The sequence below is a fragment of the Macrotis lagotis genome, chromosome 1, assembly GCF_037893015.1.
Source record: "Macrotis lagotis isolate mMagLag1 chromosome 1, bilby.v1.9.chrom.fasta, whole genome shotgun sequence".
NCBI lineage: Eukaryota > Metazoa > Chordata > Mammalia > Peramelemorphia > Peramelidae > Macrotis > Macrotis lagotis.
Window position 1 is genome coordinate 899,292,696 of NC_133658.1, and position 19,821 is coordinate 899,312,516.

Genomic DNA, 19,821 nt, shown 5'->3' on the forward strand with positions numbered 1-19,821 from the left:
AGTAGTCTCTGAATTCTATTCTGTGTCCTTCATGAGCAAGGGTGAGGGTGAGGAGCTGGGAAAATGAGAGAAACTAGAGGTCTGCAGGTCATTCAAACCATCCTCCTGCCTCTGGATTCATATTAGGTGAGAGTTCATTACCATGGGGCAGCTAAGTGCGGCAGTGAATAGAGCACTAGCCCTGGAGTCATGAGGACCTGAGTTCAAATTCAGCCTCAGGCACTTGATAGTTACTAGCTGTGTGACCTTGGGCAAGTCACTTAACCCATAAAAAACAAAAAAAAAGAAGAAAGAAAGAAATGTGAGAGTTCATTTCCTTGGGGAGCACTGGGTGAGTGGGGTCACAGCTTCCCTGAACTTAATCTTCTATTGGTAGCACCAGATTTGAAATCAAAAAAGACCTGCATTCAAATCCAATCTCAGACACTTCTGTTTGCCTCAGTTCCCTCATCTGTAAAATGAGGATAACAATACATCTGTCTCCCAGGGATGTTGTGAGGACAAAATAGGATAATAATTGTAAAACCAAATGAAGTAGTGTTTTAATAAATGGCATCAAGTGTTTGAGGTCAGATTTGAACTCGGGTCCTCCTGACTCCAGGACCAGTGCTCTATCTACAACAGCATCACTTAGCTGCCCTGAGAGTTAGAGATCTCTAAGGATCCAGGGCAGGGAAAGAAGACGCACCACGCTCTCCACACTTCGGGCCGTCTCCCCGAAGAGCTCTGACTTGGGATCCGCCATCTCTGGAGTATAGAATAACTCCTGACCCTCGACTTCTTCCAGGACCAGCACCCCCTGGAACACCTTGGTGGCTGTGGGGGGGGAGGGGGAGAATGGAGAAGATAAAATGAGCCCCTCTTCTCCTGATTCAATGGTTTGGGGCTCAGGGCTGGCTTGGGGGCCCAGGCCCCAGGAGAGCAGGCGAGCAGGGCAGGCGGGTGGTTAGTGAGATGGGTCTATGGAGGTTAATGGGAGCTGACAAGGGCACCCAGAGTTACCACACAGCCTCCTCTGGGCGGCGGCCCCAACGGCAGGTGCCCCCAGGGCTGCCTAGGTAACAAGAGAGAGATATTAGGCAGAACATAGCAGACACACGCACACACACGCATCTCACATGCCAAGAGCTAGAAAGGAAATCCAGACCAGATCCACTTCCCAAGGCTGCCCTTCCAAGTAGGGGCTCCCCAGGAGGCCCCTTCACAAAGGTGAGGGGCTGACTTTCTCCTGGGCTTGCCCCTTGCCTCAGGAGTCGCTGTCCAAATCAAATCAGCAATGTGTTAAATCCCTGCCACATGTCAGACTACTGAGGATACAGAGAGCGAGAAAAGGTGCCTGCCCTCAGAGAGCTTCCATTCTAATGGAGAAAGGTAACACAACAGTGAGTAAGTCCATAACAGAGGTCTACAGTGGAAGGTCCAACACTGGAGGGCTGATGGGGAAGGGGGATGGTGCTCACATTTAGAAGGAGAGACCAGAAAAGAGAAGAATCCTCCTACAGGAGGGGAGGGTGGGCAACCAAGACCTCAGGACCCCCATGGTCCTAGCAATGGACAGGACTACAGAATGGGGAGGGAGGAGGTGACCAGCCTGCTCAGACACAGCCCCATCCCCGGGGCCCTCAGCAGACCACACACCTGGGCAGTTGGTGCCCTCAGCATCCAGGGCAGGCGTCTCTCCATCCGAGCAGCAGCCCAGGGGAAGGTTGTAACAGGAAGCCCTCTCGATGGTGGCTGTGGGGGCTGCCATGCCCCCTTCTTCCAAAAGCTCCATCACTGCAGCAGAAGTGTAGAACAGAGCTTAGTGGGCAACCCCAGCCTTGAAGAAGGCTCGAAGAGGCACCAGGGTCAGGGCTACGGCCCGCTGCCCTGAGGACAGGTTCTGAGTTATCCCGGAATGTGGGGCTCCTTGGAAACAGGGTTGGATCTCCCTCTCAGACTTCGGATTTGAGGGGAAGGGGGGGGTTACGGCTTCCCTTTCATTAGCATCAATCTACTAACTCAATCCTTCATTCATCTATAGAACAACGACTTTTAAAGGCCTATCATGACCTCAGACAGAGAGTGGGAAGCTTTTATCCATGAAAAAATGGAACCATCCCTATTTTCAAAGTGCTTCCTCCCTTCTAGGGAAGAAATAATCCACCAATAAACAAAAACAAAACAGAGACAGGGTCAGCTGGGGTCATTAATTCTCACCTGCAGATCCTGCCCCACTGGCCTCCAGGTCACCACTGAGCTCCTCGTCACCACTATGGTCATCAGCACTGCCCGACTCAGAGTAGGCCAAAGTGGGGGTGGCAGCAGGAGCTAATGGGGCGATCAGAATAGGCCTCACTGTGCTCCTGTGGACGCCTGCTGTGGTCCAGGTCGGAGTAGAAGGCCGTACTGTTGTCCTATGGATGCCCAATGTGGTCCGGGCAGGTGCAGCGGGCCGTGACGTGGTCCGACGGACACCTGCTGTAGTCCAGGTTGGCGTAGTAGATCTAGTAGTGGGATGGCTGCGGGGTGTGGGCTTGGCACCCCGTCCCTGCCAGGAAGTCCCTAGTTCTGTGGTTACTGGGGTCTCTGAGGCCTCGCTGGTGAACTTCAGGAGTGAGGGCAGGACGGTTTCTGAGGCCACCACAGATGGGGCTGTAGGAACATGGGCAGGGGGGCTCCCATGGGTGATGGACTCTAAAAGGAAAAGGAGGAGAGGTTTCCATTAGGTGATTTCCAGAGAAAGGAGGCCAGGGGCCAGGGAGGTGGCACTAAAGATGAGAATGGCAGGCCATTGACCTCCATCCATCTCTACAAAATCTGGAAAGAGAACAAGGGAGGGATTACAGCATGCTACATCCACAGTTGAATCTCTGGGCAGGTATCAGGGAGATCACTGGGGTGTTTGCTTACACCAGCCTCCCCTGACCCATCTCTTGAGGCCCTTCTTACCATGGCACTGCCCAAAATGCCGCACAGTGATTGTCCGACCCTGGCGGCAAGCGATGGTCCTCAACTGGCATGGGTCTCCATAGGTCACCCCATCAGAGCCACAAACCTGAGGTGGAGGGGTTGGGAAGAAAAGATTCAGCCAAGCTAGAGGGCAGCAGGGGGAGAAAGGAGGGAAAAGGGAGGGAGGTGGGAACAAAGGAGGTGGAGCAACAGAGGGGTAGCCACCACACCCTGGAGGTACCACCCCCAATGCCCAGCCTTGGTGCTCACTTACCTTGATCATGTTATCCTCTGGACACACAGGTGCCGGGCACTCACAGTGGGCAGAGCTGCCAGTCTCCACGCAGGATGCCCCAAACTCACAGCTCAGTTCAGCACATGACTTGGGAGCCGAGGGGTCTAGGGGTAAAGGCATTGTGAACTTCCAGCTCTCTGCCAATCCTCGGAGGCAGGCAGGAAGAGGAACACTGGAGAATCACAGAGTTTGAGAATGGGACAGGGCCTTGAAGGCCATCCATGGAGTCCAGGACGTACAAGAAAAAGAATCCCGGGGGTGGCTAGTTGAATAGAGCACCTCATGGAGACCTGAGTTCAAATCCGACCTCAGACACTTGATACTTCCTAGCTATGTGACCTTGGGCAAATCACTTAACCCCATTGCCCCAATCAAAGAAAAAAAAAGAAAAGGGAAAAAGTAAAAAGAATACCAATTATAATCCCCAACAAGGAGATTATAGTGTCTGAACATGGTGGCTAGAATGCAGCAAGCATTTAATAAATAAACATTCATTTAGGACAATGAATTTGATGGCGGTCAAGTCACTCAGCTTACTCATCTGTAAAATAGGAATGATGCCTGTCATAGCCGCCTCATTGGGATGAACCAAGTTGATGTTTGAAGGGTGCTTTGTGGTTACCCATAATGTGTTAGATGAACAGCAGATGCAATGACCCTGTCACACCGAGGTCTTACTAGAGACATCACAGAGGGGATTCTTGTTCAGAAACTGGACAGGACTAGATGCTGGGAGACTGCTCAGACCAGCTCTTGAGAGTCAGTTGTTAAATGTTCCAAATGAGCACTTATACTTTGGAAATTGGCCATAGCTACACATTTGGGTCTGATTTATTATCTAAACTCAAGAGGTGGTGGAGAAAATGCTGGTTGTTAAACAGTCACTAGCATACTCCTGACTAGATGGAGCTCTGGTCACACTGCCTCTACAGACTTGCTGTGGTCCAGTGGACTGTGTCTCACCCCCCACCCCACACAATGCATTACATCCTTCACCAGTGGGCTTGGTCCTCACCGTTCTCACAGCCTGAAGGGCCCAGGATGCTTCCAGGGGGGCACTGGCTGCATTTCATTCCTGTAATGCCCTCCTTGCAGGAACATAATCCAGTCATCTGCTCACAGTCGTCTCGTACCGAGCCTCCAGGGTCACAGTTACAGGCTAGAAATGGGGGAGATGGAGCCATGAGCTTCACCCAACTTAGGGCTCCAGAACAAGGGCCAGTGGGGACCCCTGGTGGCAGCCAGGGGATGGGGAGGGGTACAGATGGCCCTAGTCCTTGGTCTCTGGTCTCTTGAGCTAAGATCACCCATCCCCAATTTCACAGACCTTCCATGAACTACATGAATGTAGAGGGTGAAGATCATCCTCCGAAAAGCAAATAATCCAAAAGTATTTCAATTTCAACCCAAGTTGCATGTGTAGTTTTCTTCAGATTTTGCCCCAAATTGAAGTCCACCTGGCTCAAGCTGACATTATCAGTTGGCCAGGAGTTTGCCAAGGGTCAAGGAGAGGCTAAGAGTAGATAACTGATCACTGACTAAATGTGGGATTAATGTTTCATGGTGTGTGTGTGTGTGTGTGTGTGTGTGTGTGTGTGTGTGTGTCTGTGAAAGGCTAGAAGAATTACTCAAACATGCCCCCCCCCTCAGGATAAGCCTCAAGGCTCCCCCTCCAGCTCAGGGACTATAGCTGCCCTGGGGTCTCCACTCAGGGAAATATTCCATCCAACCTAACTCCCCAAGGGATGGAATAGACACATGGGCTCTGATTCCTTTTGTCTGATCTCACTGACACCCAGGAGGTAAGGGAATAGGGACCAGACCCCCAGTCCTATGGGGAGGGACAGAGGAGAGGGGTTTGGTGCACAAAAAGGTCTCAACCCTGTGTCTGACACCTGAGGAGGGAAGGAATTTAGGAACAACCACCCAGCCTCTGGCCTCCCAATGCTTAGACACTCACGGGTACAGCCACTCCGGCCATCAGTCACGATGCCACGGAAGTTCCAGAAGCCTGGCTCACACCGATCACATTTGAAGCCCCCCACGCCTGGGCGACAGGAGCACTGGCCAGAGGTGGGGTCACAGCCTCCCCCATAGGAGCCATACTGGTTACATTGACAGGTGCCTACGATCCAGAGCCAGAAGTCACCGTGAGTTCCCCCACAGTGACCCCAGGCAGGTCTTTTATTCTGGGACCCCTCAAAGTTATCCTTGACTCCTTTCAGCTCTACCTGGGGACTTTAAGGAAGTGACCAAAGTAAGATGGGGGTGGGCAAGCCTGGGCTCCTCCTCAACCCCCTTATCCCCTCCAATATCTCAGCCTCCCTCTGTGAACAGGGACAATAACCTTCCCCCTCTGGGCTAGGGAGAGCATCCCCACGCACCCACCCAAGCACACTCACTGGGACAGCCAGCCAAGCCAACACCTTGGGCCCTGGTGACATTGTCCAGGCAGCAGCCATAGGGGGTCTGAGAGCAGTGCAAGATAGGTGGGGGTGGGACCATTGTAGGGGTAGCTAAGACAGTGAGATAGGTACGAGTTACAATCCTGACCCCAAAAGGAAATCCTAGGCCCACCCTCGTCCCACTTTCAGCAGCCTCCCTCCACCCCACCCAGTCTTCCACTCATCCCACCCCACTTGGCCCTACTGCCTGCAGCCCCCCTACCTCGACAGGCACCCTGGGCAGTGACATATAGCTCCTGGCGACTCTCACACCTTGCCTTTTTCAGCTCACACTCATTACCATAGGTTACCCCATCAGAACCACACACCTGTTAGAGGGAGGAGAAGGGAAGGAAGACCCATGTAAGATTAGAGGCTGGGGAATGCTCTTCCCCGAGCAGACCAGGCTGGGCATTCTGAGGTCCAAGGAGGGAGGGGACAGGTCATAACAAGAATGGATCCTCACCGGGTTACGTAACACCGTCTGGCAGCTAAAGTCACAGATACATCGATCATCCTCCGCGTCCTCATCCCACACGCCTCCCCGTCGCCGGCACCGCTCCTGCTCACAGTCACCATCCTCACCCGAACCAGAGCCCCCAGATCCACATTCTGCATTGGGCAGGGTGAGACAACACTGTGAGAAATCCAGGTCTCAATCCTTGCTTCCTCTAGGCTCCCCACCTCCCATCTCCAGGCTGAGCTGTGTTGACAGGTATAGATTAAAATAGTTCTAACCGAGTCTTGGGATGATATGTGTCATCCCAGCTCAGGGGAGCCCACCAGGAGAGTAACCTCAGATAAAGCTGGAGGACCAAGGACCCTGCCCTCCTTGTCAACCCACTCAGAGCTGGAGGATGGAGAGCCACCTGTAACAGGAAGGATACCCCAAACCACCTCCCCAGAAGGCAGTCTCTGGGTAAAGCTGGGGGTCCACCAAGCTCTAGGACCAGAAACATCATCAGGTCCTTTTGGAAGAGGACATCAAGTCTGGAGCTATAGGACAACCTATACCAAGAAGTAATTTTGGTCCCTGGGGCCAGCAGCACAAAACAGAGAGTGGCCCTCAACTTCCTGTGATCCAGGAAGACTCTCCATCCTAGCTATAGGATTTGGGGGATCTTTTTAATTTTTTTTAAGTAGGGAAAGAAAATAAATTACTATTAAAGAAAGAAAATGAAATAGCTAAGAAAAATGAAAAATTCAGAGAACCACCAGAAGACTTTGATGAACTAATGAAAAACCAAAGCAAGCAGAACCACAATGATTATGATAATATCAATGGAAAGAACCAGCAAAAAGAAGCCCAAACACCATCTAAAACTGAATAATCCAAGTTTGTCCCTGAAAAGAAGTTCAGGGGCAGCTATGTAGCACAGTGGATAAAGCGCCAGCTCTGGAGTCAAGAGGACTGAGTTCAAATCCAACTTCAGACACTTAATAATTACCTAGCCATGTGGCCTTGGGCAAGCCACTTAACCCCACTGGCCTGCAAAAACCAAAAAAGAAAAAGAAAAAAAGAAAAGGATTTAAAAAGCTGCCTTTCCATCCCATCTTTTCAGAGGTGGAGACCTCTGGAGTGGAGAGTGTGTGCTGCCTCACCCAGGTGATAGGCTGCCCCATTTTGTTGAACCCCTTTTATGATTTCTTTTTTTAAAATGCTTTCTTAGAAGGGATTGCTCCCTGTAGAGGGGAGGGAGAACATATTAATAATAATAATAATAATAATAATAATAATAATTAGCATTTATAATGATTGAGGTTTAGAAAGTACTTTATGTATACTTTGAAATATAAATTATGTACAAATATACATGAGCAATAAAAAGTTTTATAATTAAAATGTTCAGACCATTGATCTAGAGATTCTGCTGCCAGTCATATCCAAATGAAAAGTTCCTATCTACACAAAAATATTTATTCCAGAATTTCTTTAAATTGTATTTTTTTTGCTAGCGGGGAACTGAAAACAAAAACACTCACTAATTGAGGAATGACTAAATTAGCCTGGGGTCCATGAGTGTGATGGAATAGTCCTGTGCTGTAAGAAATTATGACTTTGGAGAATCATAGAAAGACTCATGAACTGATGCAGAGGGAAGTAAGTGGAACTCAAAAACATTATATACAATGACTGCCTCGAGAGTGGACAGTAACATAAATGAAAAGAATGACCACCACAGGCCGATCCAATGAAGGCTGGAAAATTATAAAACTAAAAAAAAACTTTGATCCCAAAGAAGAGATAAGAGAATACACCGCCCTCAGTCCTTAGCAGAGGTGGGTTCAAGGGCATCGAATATTTTTAGTTAGCTTTGCTGAATTTTTATAAATTCTTTATCATAAAAGATAAAGAAAGAAGGGAAAGGAATTTTTTTTGCAAGGCAAATGGGGTTAAGTGACTTGCCCGAGGCCACACGGCTAGGTAATTATTAAGCATCTGAGGCCAGATTTGAACTCAGGTCCACCTGACTCCAGGGCCGATGCTCTATCCACTGTGCCACCCAGCCACCCAAGGGGAAGGAATTTGGGAATAATCAGGGTGATATAAAACAAAAGTGTCAATAAAAATATGCTTTTTAAAAATGTGTAATTAAAACAATTACAATTGGGAGAGAAACAGTAGCTTCTCTCTTATTCAAGATGTGCTTTTCAAGTCAACAGGCATTTATTAAACACCTCCTCAATGCCAGCAATGAAAATGATTAAATTAATCTAATCTATTGCTTACAAATTTAATGATGCCAGTAATTAAAATAAACTCTGTTGGTGAGAAGTGTGAGCCAGGTCAAATCAGCAAGCATTTATTAAGCGCCTACTTCATAATGCCAGAAATTAAAATGATTAAATTAATTTCTAATACATTACTTACCAAACGTAATACCAGTCATTAAAATAAATTAAATTGGGGGAGGGAGTGGTAGCTTCCTTCTATTGGAGAAGCATGTATCAAATCAAGTAAGCAAGCATTTATTAAGCCCCTACTATATGCCAAATACTAGGGATACAAAGAACAACAAAATCAATCCTTCCCTCTGAAAACAGTTCAGCAGGGCCCCAGAGGGCACACCTACCATCCTCACAGGGGCCAGACCGGACCTCCTCAATCTGCTTCTGTTGCTGGCAGGCAGCCTCCCGGAGCTCACAGCTACTACTGTAGGTGATGCCATCACTGCCGCAGACCGGACCAGGGGGCGGCCGCTCACACCGGGGGCACACGCACTGCCCACTGGAGCACACGGCCCCAAAGGTACACACTGAGTCCCCACACGTCTCTGAAGAGGAAGGGAGAGGGAAGAGTGGGTCATTCCAGCCCAAATCTGCCAGGCTGAGCCTGGACTACAAGAGACATCGTGGAGGGAGGAGCAGGGGAAGCAGGAGAGGCAACAGGTTGGGGACCAGGATGCCTAGGTGAGCTTGGCACAACCTCAACTTCCTGGGTCTCTGTTTCTCTACATTAAGTGAACCAGGCACAGCCTGGAAGGGGAAAACAGTGGGCATTTGATGCTATTGGGTGAGGGGGTGGCCTAGGCCAGAGCTGAGGTCGTCTGCTAGGGAAGAACAATCTCTTTAGTCAAGATGTCCAGGGGCCAACAGTCCGACCCAGGCCTGAACAAGAATCCCCCCACCACAAATGGCTCTTCAGTCTTGGCTTGAAGACTTTAGTGATGGAGGGCTCACTACCTCCTATGCATCATCCAAGCTCCCCCACCCTCTGGGGCCAAACTGAACAAAGGTTCTCTCCTATATGACTGACAGTCCTTCAAATACTCGTGGACAGCTAGCATACCCCTTCCCACCCCCATCCCTAGCCTTAAAAGTCCAGCAGTTCTTTTCTTCAATTCTTACTTGACGTGAATTGAAGGCCCTTCACCTGCCTGGGTGTCTCCCTGGACTCCTTCCAAATTATCAATGACCCAGTCCTCCAGATGTGGTCTGACCAAGGCCCAGGACAGTGGGTCCCATCACCTCGCTACCCCTGGAAGTTTGGCCAGCCTCAGGACAGTCCAAAATAAGCTGTCTCCGTATGCTGCTAATCTCCAAGCTTGTGGTCCACTAAAAACCCCAGAGCCTTTTCAGAAAAGGCTGCCACCTAATCCTGACTCCCTTAGATTGTAGTCTGAAGTCGGTTCTCTAGCAAAAAGCACTCCGTGGGGGGATCAGACACTCACTGCAATGTCCAGGGGAAGCCACGCTCAGGTTGATCTGGCGAGTGCAGGCGTGGACGTGCAGTTCACACTCACTACCGTAGGTGTTCCCATCAGAGCCGCACACAGGCTGGGCTGAAGCCACGCATTCTGTGGGGCACACGCAGCGACCTGTCTCCGCCTCACACAGGGCCCCAAACTGGCACTTTCCACAGAGGCCTGGTGGGAGTGGGAGAAGGCAGAGGTCACGTCCCTGTGAGGCTCTGGACCCCAACAATGCTGTTGGGATAGATGTCCTTGTCATATCAGCCCCTCCCTTGTCACAGAGCAGCCCCCCCTCACCATCCCTTCAGCGTTCTGGGATCACTGACCACAAGACCCCAATAATCCTCCTTTTCACTAACTAGAGGATCACCCAAAAGCTGCCTTCTGGTCTTTCAGATTAACTGACCACAGACCCCTATTCCAGTCATTCCATTGGAACCTCGGAGTCACTGACCACAGGGCCCACAGTCACTCCCCTGAGGCTCCTGAAATCACTGACCACAGGACCACCCCCTAATCATTCCCTTTAGTTCCCTGGAATCTCTGACCACAGGACCCCCCATTCACTCCTTTCAGGCCCCTGAAATCACTGATCCCAGAGACCCCCCCCAATCACTCCTTTCCTGGAATCACTGACTGAAGGACTCCCCACCCCCAGTCATTCTCTTTGGGCCCCTGGAACCACTACCACAAGGCCTTGTCAATCAACTCCCCTGTGTCCCCTGAAATTACTGACCACAGGGCTCCCCAATCACTCCTTTCAGGCCCTGGAATCACTGACCACAGGATCTCCCCAATCACCCTCTTTGGGCCCCTGGAATCACTGATCAAAGGGCCCCCAATCATTTCTTTTGGGCCCCTGGAATTACTACCACAAGGCCCTGTCAATCCACTCCCCTGTGGCCCCTGAAATTACTGACCACAGGGCCCTTTGCGGGTGACCAGGATCTCCTTCTTGAGGACGCAGGCTGTGGCCTCCAGTTCACAGGGGCTTCCATAGGTGACCCCATCGTTGCCACACACAGGGTCATAGAGGCCAGCACAGACCTGCTGACATTCACACACAGCCTCCCAATTCCTCACCACACACGTGGCCCCAAAAGGACACTGGACACCCAGGCAGGGGCTTGGGGCACCCTGGTCTGAGAGGAGAGAAAAGTGAAGGGGGTATCAGAACCATCCCATGGATGTCAGAGAGGAAAGGATGGGGAGGGGAGCCTAGCCTTTAGCAGGGGGAGTTTGGGGGAAATGAGGGAAGAGAGTTGGGTTCCAGAAGCTAAGAGCCACACACATACACACACACACACACACACACACACACACACACACACACACACACACGTAGAAAAAGCCAATCACACTTCCCATGACTCTCAGTTTGCAAAAAAGAAACAGGGCAGGGGGGCTAATAGCCCAAGTAACTATGGACCCATTCTAGACCATTTCCTAGTCATCCCACCAACTCCTTAGGCCCAAGCTGGGGCCTCTGGGGCCACTGTCCAATCTGGTTCCATTGTTCACTGAGTATTAGACCCCATCTCCTGCCTGGGGCTCCTGGCATCAGGCCAGGGCTGCCAGGGAATGTCCTTCAGAAAGAATAAGGCCCTGACTCTCTAGCAGTCCTGGGCTTTGACGTCTGGGGAGAGGAAGCCCCAGACACAACCCCAGGGCCCAGTCATAGGACCCAAGACCTTGGGTTGACCGGGCCTTGAACAGACATCTAGTCCAACCCCTTTCATTGGACAGAGGAGGAAACAGGCTCAGAGATGGGAAAGAATTTGCTCAGGTCCCCCAGCTAATGATTGTCTAATCCAAAGGCAGCCCCCATCTACTAAGTCATGATGCCTCCCTGGCCTCTCCCACCATGGGCTGGGGCTTGAGCTGTCCCCACCCTCCTCATAGCAACCCTCTATGCTCTTCCAGTCCCAAGCCTGGTTGGGGAGGGGGCAGTATCAAAGAAGGGACAGGAAATGGGGGAGAGGGACAAGCAGAATGCACAGGCATCAGGTGACAGACACTGAACATAGGACAAACATAAAAGCACAGGACATGGGGGAGGGGCCTCATTGCCCTGGAGACCCCCAAACCCCCATCATAAGCCTCTTGCTGCTTCAAGGCTTCCTCGCTGTGCTCTACTCTGCCTGAGGTCCTCATTAAACTGGGACAGCCCTGGGGCTAGAACCCCAAGAGCAAAGGGCAAGGTGGGGAGAGAGGGTCCAAAACATACAAATGTGGTCTAAGCTGGGACAAAACCTCAAAGGTTCATCTAGTCCAGACTCCTGCAGTCTCCTGACTTCGAGACCAAGGGCTTCTCTGGACTATCCCAGGCTCCTTCTCAACCAGACCCGAGTAGGGGGTGGGGTACAATATGCAAGAGATTCGGGAAAAGAGGAAGGGGGGGGATGCATTAGCTAACATCAAGGAAACAGGCACAGGGAGAAGTGGACCCCTTCCCACCCCAATGCCCTAGAGAAGCCGACCTCTGGCTGCCGGTGCTCCCGGTGGGGTGGGGGGGGTTCCCCGGGGCGGCTCAGGCGCCTCCGTCCTCCCAATAGGCAGGGCTGGAAGACACAAGACACAGAGCAAAGAGGAAAGGACCAGAGAAGAAAAAGCACCAGAGACAGACAAGAACAATCCAGACGGATGGACGGACGGACGGACAATCAGAAAGACAGACGCACACGCTCACAGAGGGAGCCCTCAGGCCTGTCTGGAGGGGATCAACTTGCAGTAACCCCTCCCTCACCCGAAGACCCCAGTGGCCCCTTCCCCCCTTTTATACTCCTCCTGCCCCACCCCCAATGAGCCCCTAAGACCATTCTAAATTCCACTGCAAAGGCATCTGGAGGCTCCAGTCTCCAGTCTGGGCTCTGCTCTTGGATATGGGGGAGGGGATTTCTGGGGAATGACGGGGTACGTATAGTGACAACTTCTCCTTTACCCAGGTCTCCCACTGGGAGGGAGCAGGAGCAGGCCTGGAGGGTCACTAAAGCCAGGGGACACCCCATCCTAGTGGCCCCTATATGATCACTCTCACTCCCTCTCTGTTGGGAGTCCTCAGGAGAAGAGAAAAGAGTTGGGGGGGGGGAGGGGACAGAAGGGATGATGGGGATGGGACCCAGGGATCAAGGTCTTAAGAAAAGCCTCAGGACTGAAGGGGCCCATGGGCCAAGGGGCCTCACTGAGCCCAGGAGGTTTCTGCCAATTCAAAGAAGGAAGGCAAAGATAGACTGCTGGGAGTTGGGGGCTTTGAGCTATTACCCCAACTCTGCACCCATCCACCTCCCCTCAGAGTAACCCAGAGGCCTCGGGGGCACTTTCCCCAATCTCTCTCTCCCACCCCCATATTTCTCCCTTGTGCAAATACCCCTGATATGTCTGAACCATCTGCTAGGACTCCTGTTACTTACAGAGCAATTGGGAACACCCGCTGTGTCCTGGCAGCAGAGGGGGAAGAGGAGGCAAGGAGGAAGAAGAGAGGGAGGAGGGCAAAGGACAGGAGGAGGGGGGCCCCGCCTGGAGGCCACACTGAGGTCTGGACTCTGCTCCTTCAAAGCATGGCACATGAATATGGATGGCATGTGATGGAAGAACTGAGGCAAGCCAAGGATTGTAGATTATCATGGGAGAGACACGGAAACAAGGCTAGCCAACCACAAGAGCAAGCAGTGAGAGGCCCCAGGGCCAGCGGCAGGGCCAGGAGAAGGATGGGGGTCCAGGCAGGCTGGGAGGCTGGCCTTACCACAGGGCCCCTGGTGCTTGACGGGGAGAGCCCGCTGCTGGCTACACTCAGCTCGCTGGCGTTCACAGTCACTGGTATACGTGTGGCCCCCATGTGCACAGACGGGCCGGTAGGCACCGTCGCAAGTGACTCGGTCACAGGAGCAGTGGGCACGGCCACGACGGATGAGACACACTGCGTTAAACTTGCAGGGGACTGGACACTCATCTGAAAAACAGGAGGGAAAGGGACTAGTCAGTGCTTTCCCAAGGACATAGGAAGAGGAGAAATGCCCTTGGAGTAAGCCAGAGATGGAGGTGGGGTTCATGTCCCTTTCTCCATGCCAGTCTCAGGAAGAGTGATCACTTTATCCTTCAGAAGAGGCAAAATTAACCTGAACATAGAGATACTGAGCTGTCAAACTGACTGTCTATCCAGGTCTTGGCAAGAGGTTGTGAGGGAGATGGGGTTTGGAACAGTCCCCAATTAACTGGAGGAGATGCCCAGGACTCCTGGCCCAGTCCTACTCTTGGTAGAAGAAATCTGGGAAGGGAAGAGATATGTCCAGAGCAGGATGCTCTCCGGGCCAGAGTAAGGCGCCACAGTTTAGCCTAGCTAAACTAGGCTAGCCAGGCCCAAGTCAGAATGGGTTTATATCCATCTGCACAGGGGGTTCCATAACCCAGGAGAATGGAAGTTCCTTGAGGACAGGAAGGGTTTTTCATTTTGACTGTCTAATGCAGGGGCAAGGAAGGTCTGGCCCACAGTTGTGAAATCATTTGGTCTAGTGCTGTCATAGTAACTGCAGATGGGACTCAAAATTCAATAAATCTAGGAGTGTTTTAGAGGGAATTAATTAAATGTTTGACCAAATATAGCAAGCTAATTTTTAAGTTGATAATTTTGTATGACCCCAGAATGATGTTATAAAGCTCCAAATGGCCCTTGGCAGAAAAAAGCTTCCCTACCCCTGGTCTAATGTATAATGCCTTCTCAAAGGTTAAGGGAGAGAGAGAATTTGGGACTCAAAATTTTACAAAATTAATGCTAAGAATAAATAAGATTCCTAGAGCCTAGCCTGGAACCTCTCAAAGAGGAGACCCATTTTCCACTAGACCCTACCTAGCCTTCTATCCCCATGCCATGCTTACCTTGTGGCTGGCACTGCCCTGAGCGTAGCTTCTGGATGTCAAGGCCTCGGGTGGCGCTGGTACGGCCCATGATGCAATCATTGGCGTAGGTGACACCATCATCCCCACACACTGGCTCTTGGCGGGGTGGGCAGCTCTCAGGGCGTAGCAGCATATCAGGTTGGCGAGTGCGGGGGTTCACCCAGCACACACGGTTCAGGTCACTGAGAACACCCTTGCATGGGTCTAGGCAGAGGAAAGCAGGGTCCAATATTAGGCACAGGGAGGTGAGTGTGGCAGACTCAGCATCTGCGAGGCCCAAATCTGCCTACACCCAACCACAATACCCCAACAAGAGCCAGTCACATCCCCTCAGCTCAGGGGCCCTTCTCAGAGCCTGCCCCCAACTCCCTGAGTCAAGTCTTCCCATACCAAACTCTCAAGGTCATCTATTTAAAGTTGGAAGAGACCTTTGAAATCAGAGCTGAGCCCTTCCAGTTATTTCAGTTCTATCTGATTCTTTATGACCCCATCTAGGGTTTTCCTGGCAGAGATGCTAAAGAGGTTTGCCATGTCCTTCTCCAGTCCATTTTAAGGAAATTGAGGCATACAGGATAAAGTGATTTGTCCAAGATCATTCTGTTAGTGAGTGTCTGAGGCCAGATTTCTTTTGCAGATGAGAAAACTGAAGCAGACTGGGTGAGGTGACTTGCCCAGGGTCACACAGTCACACCAAGTGTCTAAGATCAAATTCCTTTTACAGATGAGGAAACTAGACTAGACTCCCTGGCCTCAAGACTCTTCCTGTTCTCCCTACCCCCTCATTGCCTTCTCTCTGATGTTCTGTGTGTTTCTCTACCTGTGTGTATGCATGTTTATGAATATGTGTGTGTGTATGGATTGTATTATGGATATATGTGTGTGTGTGTTCAAACAACTTGTTTGCACAGGGTTGTTTTCATGTTGTCTCATTGACAAGCTGAGAACAAAGCCTTTCTTTGTAGCCCTAGAATTTCCCAGGGTCTGGTATACAGTGGGGGATTAAGAAACGAGTGCTAACAGACTTGTCCAAGGTCACTTAGTTAGCAAGTGGCTGAGCTGATGCTCGAACCCGGGTTGCCTGACTCCCAGTCCAGTATTCCAGGTCCCCCAAGGTGACAAGCTCTGCTCAGAGAGGGAGAGTATGGACTTCCCTCGGAAGATTTTCCCACCCACACCTTGGACCCTCTTCTAACCCATAGGCACAGACCTCCAGGACTGTGGCTCTGTGGGCAGCCAGAAGAGGGCGACCTCTGCCCCCTGGTAGTACCTATAGACCCAGATGTCCAGGTGACTTAGACAGGAGATACCTCGGGGTCTCGTTTTTACAGGAGGAAACTGAAGCCCAGGCAGAAAAAAAAATGGCTTGGCCAAGGCCATACAATGCTATTTGAATCCATTCCCTTAGGCTTCAGAATCAATTCTCTTTCTATAATACCTGGTCCATTCTCCTTCCTGTTATAGCCTGGGCTCAGTCCACCAACAATGCTTTCAGAGAAAATTGGAATGGGTAGAGGATGGAGGAACAAGGCCCAAGGGAATGGGCTAGGTCTCATGCAACTTTCGCCAACCTGGCCCCAGTTTCTTACCACAAGGCCCATCAAACTTCTTGACAATATTCTCTTGACGGGCACAGGCAAGGCGGTGGAGCTGGCACTCGCTTGGGTAGTCACGCCCATCACTACCACATACGATGTCCTCAGGGATGCCGCTGCATGAAGACGGGCAGATACATTTGGCTGACTGCCCATCCGCTGAACGGGCACAGGTGCTCCCAAAACTGCAGGTCACCCCTGAGCAGGGGTCCCGAGAGCCTGAGGGAAGAAAGGGGTGAGAGTGAAGGAGGCACTGGGGAGGGGATTTAGGAGCTGGGTAGGTGAGGTGGACTTGAAGAATAACTCAAATGGGGCAGCTAGGTAGCACAATGGATAGAGCACCAGCCCTGGAGTCAGGAGTACCTGAGTTCAAATCCGGCCTCAGACACTTAATAATGACCTAGCTGTGTGGCCTTGGGCAAGCCACTTAACCCCATTGCCTTGCAAAAAAATAAAAATAATCATAATAATAATAATAATAATAAGTTAAGAGTTGGAGGGAAGATGACTAAAGAACCCAGCTTAGGGGCTGGAGAGGCCCCCAGGAAGCGGAAGAATAGCTGGGGGCAATGGGGGGCAGGAGGGAAGACAGACAGTGTCCTACAAGGCAGAAGCCAGGGGTATGAAGGGACTCAGAGGGAGAACTCAAGCTGGCAGTGAGGGGGAGGCCGCGTCCCTTTCCCCTACCCACCCATCCCGCCATGCTCAGCTCACTCACCACAGGGTCCTCGGCTGACCACGCGGATGCGTCGCTGCTGGCTACACTGAGCCCTCTGCAGCTCACACTCATTGCTGTAGGTGGAGGCATCAGATCCACACACAGGGGCCACCACGGTAGGACACGGGCTCTTCTTGCACACACATGTGGCCCGGCCAGCACTCTGCTCACACACGGCCCCAAAGCCACACAGCATCCCCCGGCATGCTATAGGGGAAGGAAAGGGGTAAGAAAAGAGTCACTCAAGGGTCAGCTCAGGAGAAAAGATTTAGTTAGATTGTCACCTGCCCACTTCATTCTGTGGACCCTGCCCAAAGGACTGAGCCCACTTCTGGAACCAGGTGAGGGACACCAGGAGCTTTATCACCTCTCTCTTATCACCCTCCTGCTCAGGGGATCACCACCGACCTGGGCATCCCCTGTCCTTGTTCTTATCTGATGAAACAATCATGAGGAATTCCAGGTTGCACTCCCCCGACTCCCTCCAGCCCCCCCTAAACAGACAGCTGTGAGGCAGACAGGCCAGATCTCCTGAGGCTGTGGCGCCAGCCTGAGCCCAGGCCATGCCAGCTGGTGGGAACCACACGCCAGGAAGTACTCAACTTGATTAGTGACAGTGACCCCCCCCCATAATGGCCAACAAGTGATACCAAGACAGAGCCAGAGGGAGCAGCCCTGAAGTACCTGCACACAGAGACCACATCCAGGCAGGCACACGTGGGCACACACACACACACACACAATCACACACACACACACACACATCCCTCCCGACACTCCTGAGCTGGTCTGTCCTACAATGCCTTTCTCACCCTTCCCACATTCTGCAGTGTCTCATCCACTTCTTTCCAGGCATGAGATGGAAAGAAGGAAAAGGAAGTTTAAAAAGGGAAAGATTTGGGAGAATGGGGTGCCAAGGGGAAAGGAAGAGAAGGCAAGAAGTGCCTCCACTGCTTCATAGGCAACCAATCAGCCTGGAGTCTGGGAGGAGATGGGAAAGGGCTTAGGGGTGGACAAGCGTATTCTATAATGCTCTGCCCTTTGGAGTCAGAGGACTGGGTTCAAATTCTGTCTGTTTCTTCTACTAATATGATACTGGACCCTCTAAGTCTTAGTTTCGTTATCTGTAAAATATTAACCTAGGGCCAAACTCAAATAGAGAAAGATCCCTGAGGGCCACATACTGACTTAGAAATTCACAAATCAGCATTATCTATGTTGTGTCATGTTTTTATTTATTTGGTTAAAAGTTCCTCAGGACATTTTCATCTGGTTCTGACCACAATGGGGAATCTTATATAGGGTAGATGACATACAGAGTGGATAAAGCTTTGAGGCCATGGCTTGGTGGACTGGAATGGTTACTTATTTGGAGAGTCCAGAGAGTCCTGGGGGGAGCAGGGGGAGAGCAAGTGAAACTCTGGAACACTCCCATTCCTTACCCACTCCGACCTTGGAAGGAATACCTAACTCCGTCTCCATCACTAGTCTTTAACCTTAGGCCCTCCTTGTCCAGCCCAGTCTTGGCCCTGCCCAGGCCCAGGCAGCCCAGATCCAACCGTCTAGTTCAGTCCAGCTCTATCCTATCCAATCTGTCCAGCCCAATCCAGCCCGGCTCTGCCCTAGCCTGTCTAGTCCAGTCCATTCCTGTCTCACCTAGGCCAGGCCCCAGTTTCAAACCAGGAGTCCAGAGGCACCAGGCAGAGAGGCTTGTCTGGGGCTGCCAAAAGGGAAAGGGGAGGCACAATTACACAGGCAAAGGGCCTGCCTTTCTCTGTTGCAGGATGGCACACAGGGTCACCCCTACTTGTGAAAGAGGGAGAAAAAACTCAGTGTCTAGGACCTGGAACCGTTGGTTGTGAGCAGACTCCAGATGGCTCTGCCTCCCTGCCCCCCTCCCCCACCAATGTGCTCCAGGGTCAGAGATGATTGGGAAAACTGAGGAAGAAGCATGAGACTGTAAGTTGTGGCCAAATGGTTACTGCCAGTAGATGGAGAGGATGCAGGATGCAGGCATAGAAAGAGTCTGCCCTTTCGAGGGGGAACTTGGTTTCTAGCTGCCACTAGGGAACCGCTCCTGGACATGTTGCTGCCTGCCTGTCCCTACCCTCCTCCACTCTCTCCCCATCTGCCACTGTCCCAAGAACCTTTTCCCCTAATTTACCCAGCCCCTGAATAACTTAAATCACTTGCAGTCCAAAGGGTCAGGCAGGGAGATCTGACTCTGCCTTTGCTACTACTACCACACCCATCTCTAAGAGTAAAGTGAACCCAGAAGAGAAAAGGGCTTGTCCAAAGTTTAAATGGATTAAAAAGAACAATGATGTTTATACCTTGTTCTCAAAGAAGACCATGACATCAGGGAGGTGATGCCATGACAAGCACATGAATTGGATTTGGGGGGAGGCTGTGCTAAAGTCACTAGCCTCACTTTCTCCTCCAGAGCCATCAGATAAGAATCAGTACAACTGGAGATGGCCCTGGATGCCAGGCATTCAGGGGTAAGTTAATGACTTGCCCAAGGTCACATAGTGTTTGAAGGTGGACATAAAGTCAGATCCTCCTGACTTCAAGGCCAATATTCTACCCACTGCACCATCTAGCGTCACCTCCCACCCCTTCTCCATAAAGTTCTATGGCTCCCTATTGCCTCTAGGAACAAATATAGAATCCTGTTTGGCTTTTAAAGCCCTTGATAACCTGGTCCTTTTCAGTCTTCTTACTCCTTACTCCCCTCCCATGATCCAGCCTCCTT

General features: G+C 51.3%; 1 protein-coding gene across 1 annotated transcript in view; it reads right to left on the minus strand.

Annotated features, from left to right (window-relative positions):
* The window catches only part of AGRN (agrin), a 52,662-nt gene that overhangs the window by 12,719 nt on the left and 20,122 nt on the right, over nucleotides 1-19,821 (minus strand). Inside the window, exons 3-19 of the mRNA XM_074218792.1 lie at nucleotides 17,067-17,273; nucleotides 16,343-16,567; nucleotides 14,736-14,960; nucleotides 13,606-13,812; nucleotides 10,784-11,005; nucleotides 9,843-10,037; nucleotides 8,745-8,945; nucleotides 6,137-6,282; nucleotides 5,894-5,999; nucleotides 5,629-5,742; nucleotides 5,187-5,351; nucleotides 4,242-4,385; nucleotides 3,206-3,330; nucleotides 2,932-3,037; nucleotides 2,200-2,676; nucleotides 1,639-1,776; nucleotides 689-816 (exon numbers count right to left, since the gene is read on the minus strand). Of these exons, the coding sequence (XP_074074893.1) occupies nucleotides 689-816; nucleotides 1,639-1,776; nucleotides 2,200-2,676; nucleotides 2,932-3,037; nucleotides 3,206-3,330; nucleotides 4,242-4,385; nucleotides 5,187-5,351; nucleotides 5,629-5,742; nucleotides 5,894-5,999; nucleotides 6,137-6,282; nucleotides 8,745-8,945; nucleotides 9,843-10,037; nucleotides 10,784-11,005; nucleotides 13,606-13,812; nucleotides 14,736-14,960; nucleotides 16,343-16,567; nucleotides 17,067-17,273 (3,131 nt within the window). The remainder of the gene's footprint in view (nucleotides 1-688; nucleotides 817-1,638; nucleotides 1,777-2,199; nucleotides 2,677-2,931; nucleotides 3,038-3,205; nucleotides 3,331-4,241; nucleotides 4,386-5,186; nucleotides 5,352-5,628; nucleotides 5,743-5,893; nucleotides 6,000-6,136; nucleotides 6,283-8,744; nucleotides 8,946-9,842; nucleotides 10,038-10,783; nucleotides 11,006-13,605; nucleotides 13,813-14,735; nucleotides 14,961-16,342; nucleotides 16,568-17,066; nucleotides 17,274-19,821) is intronic.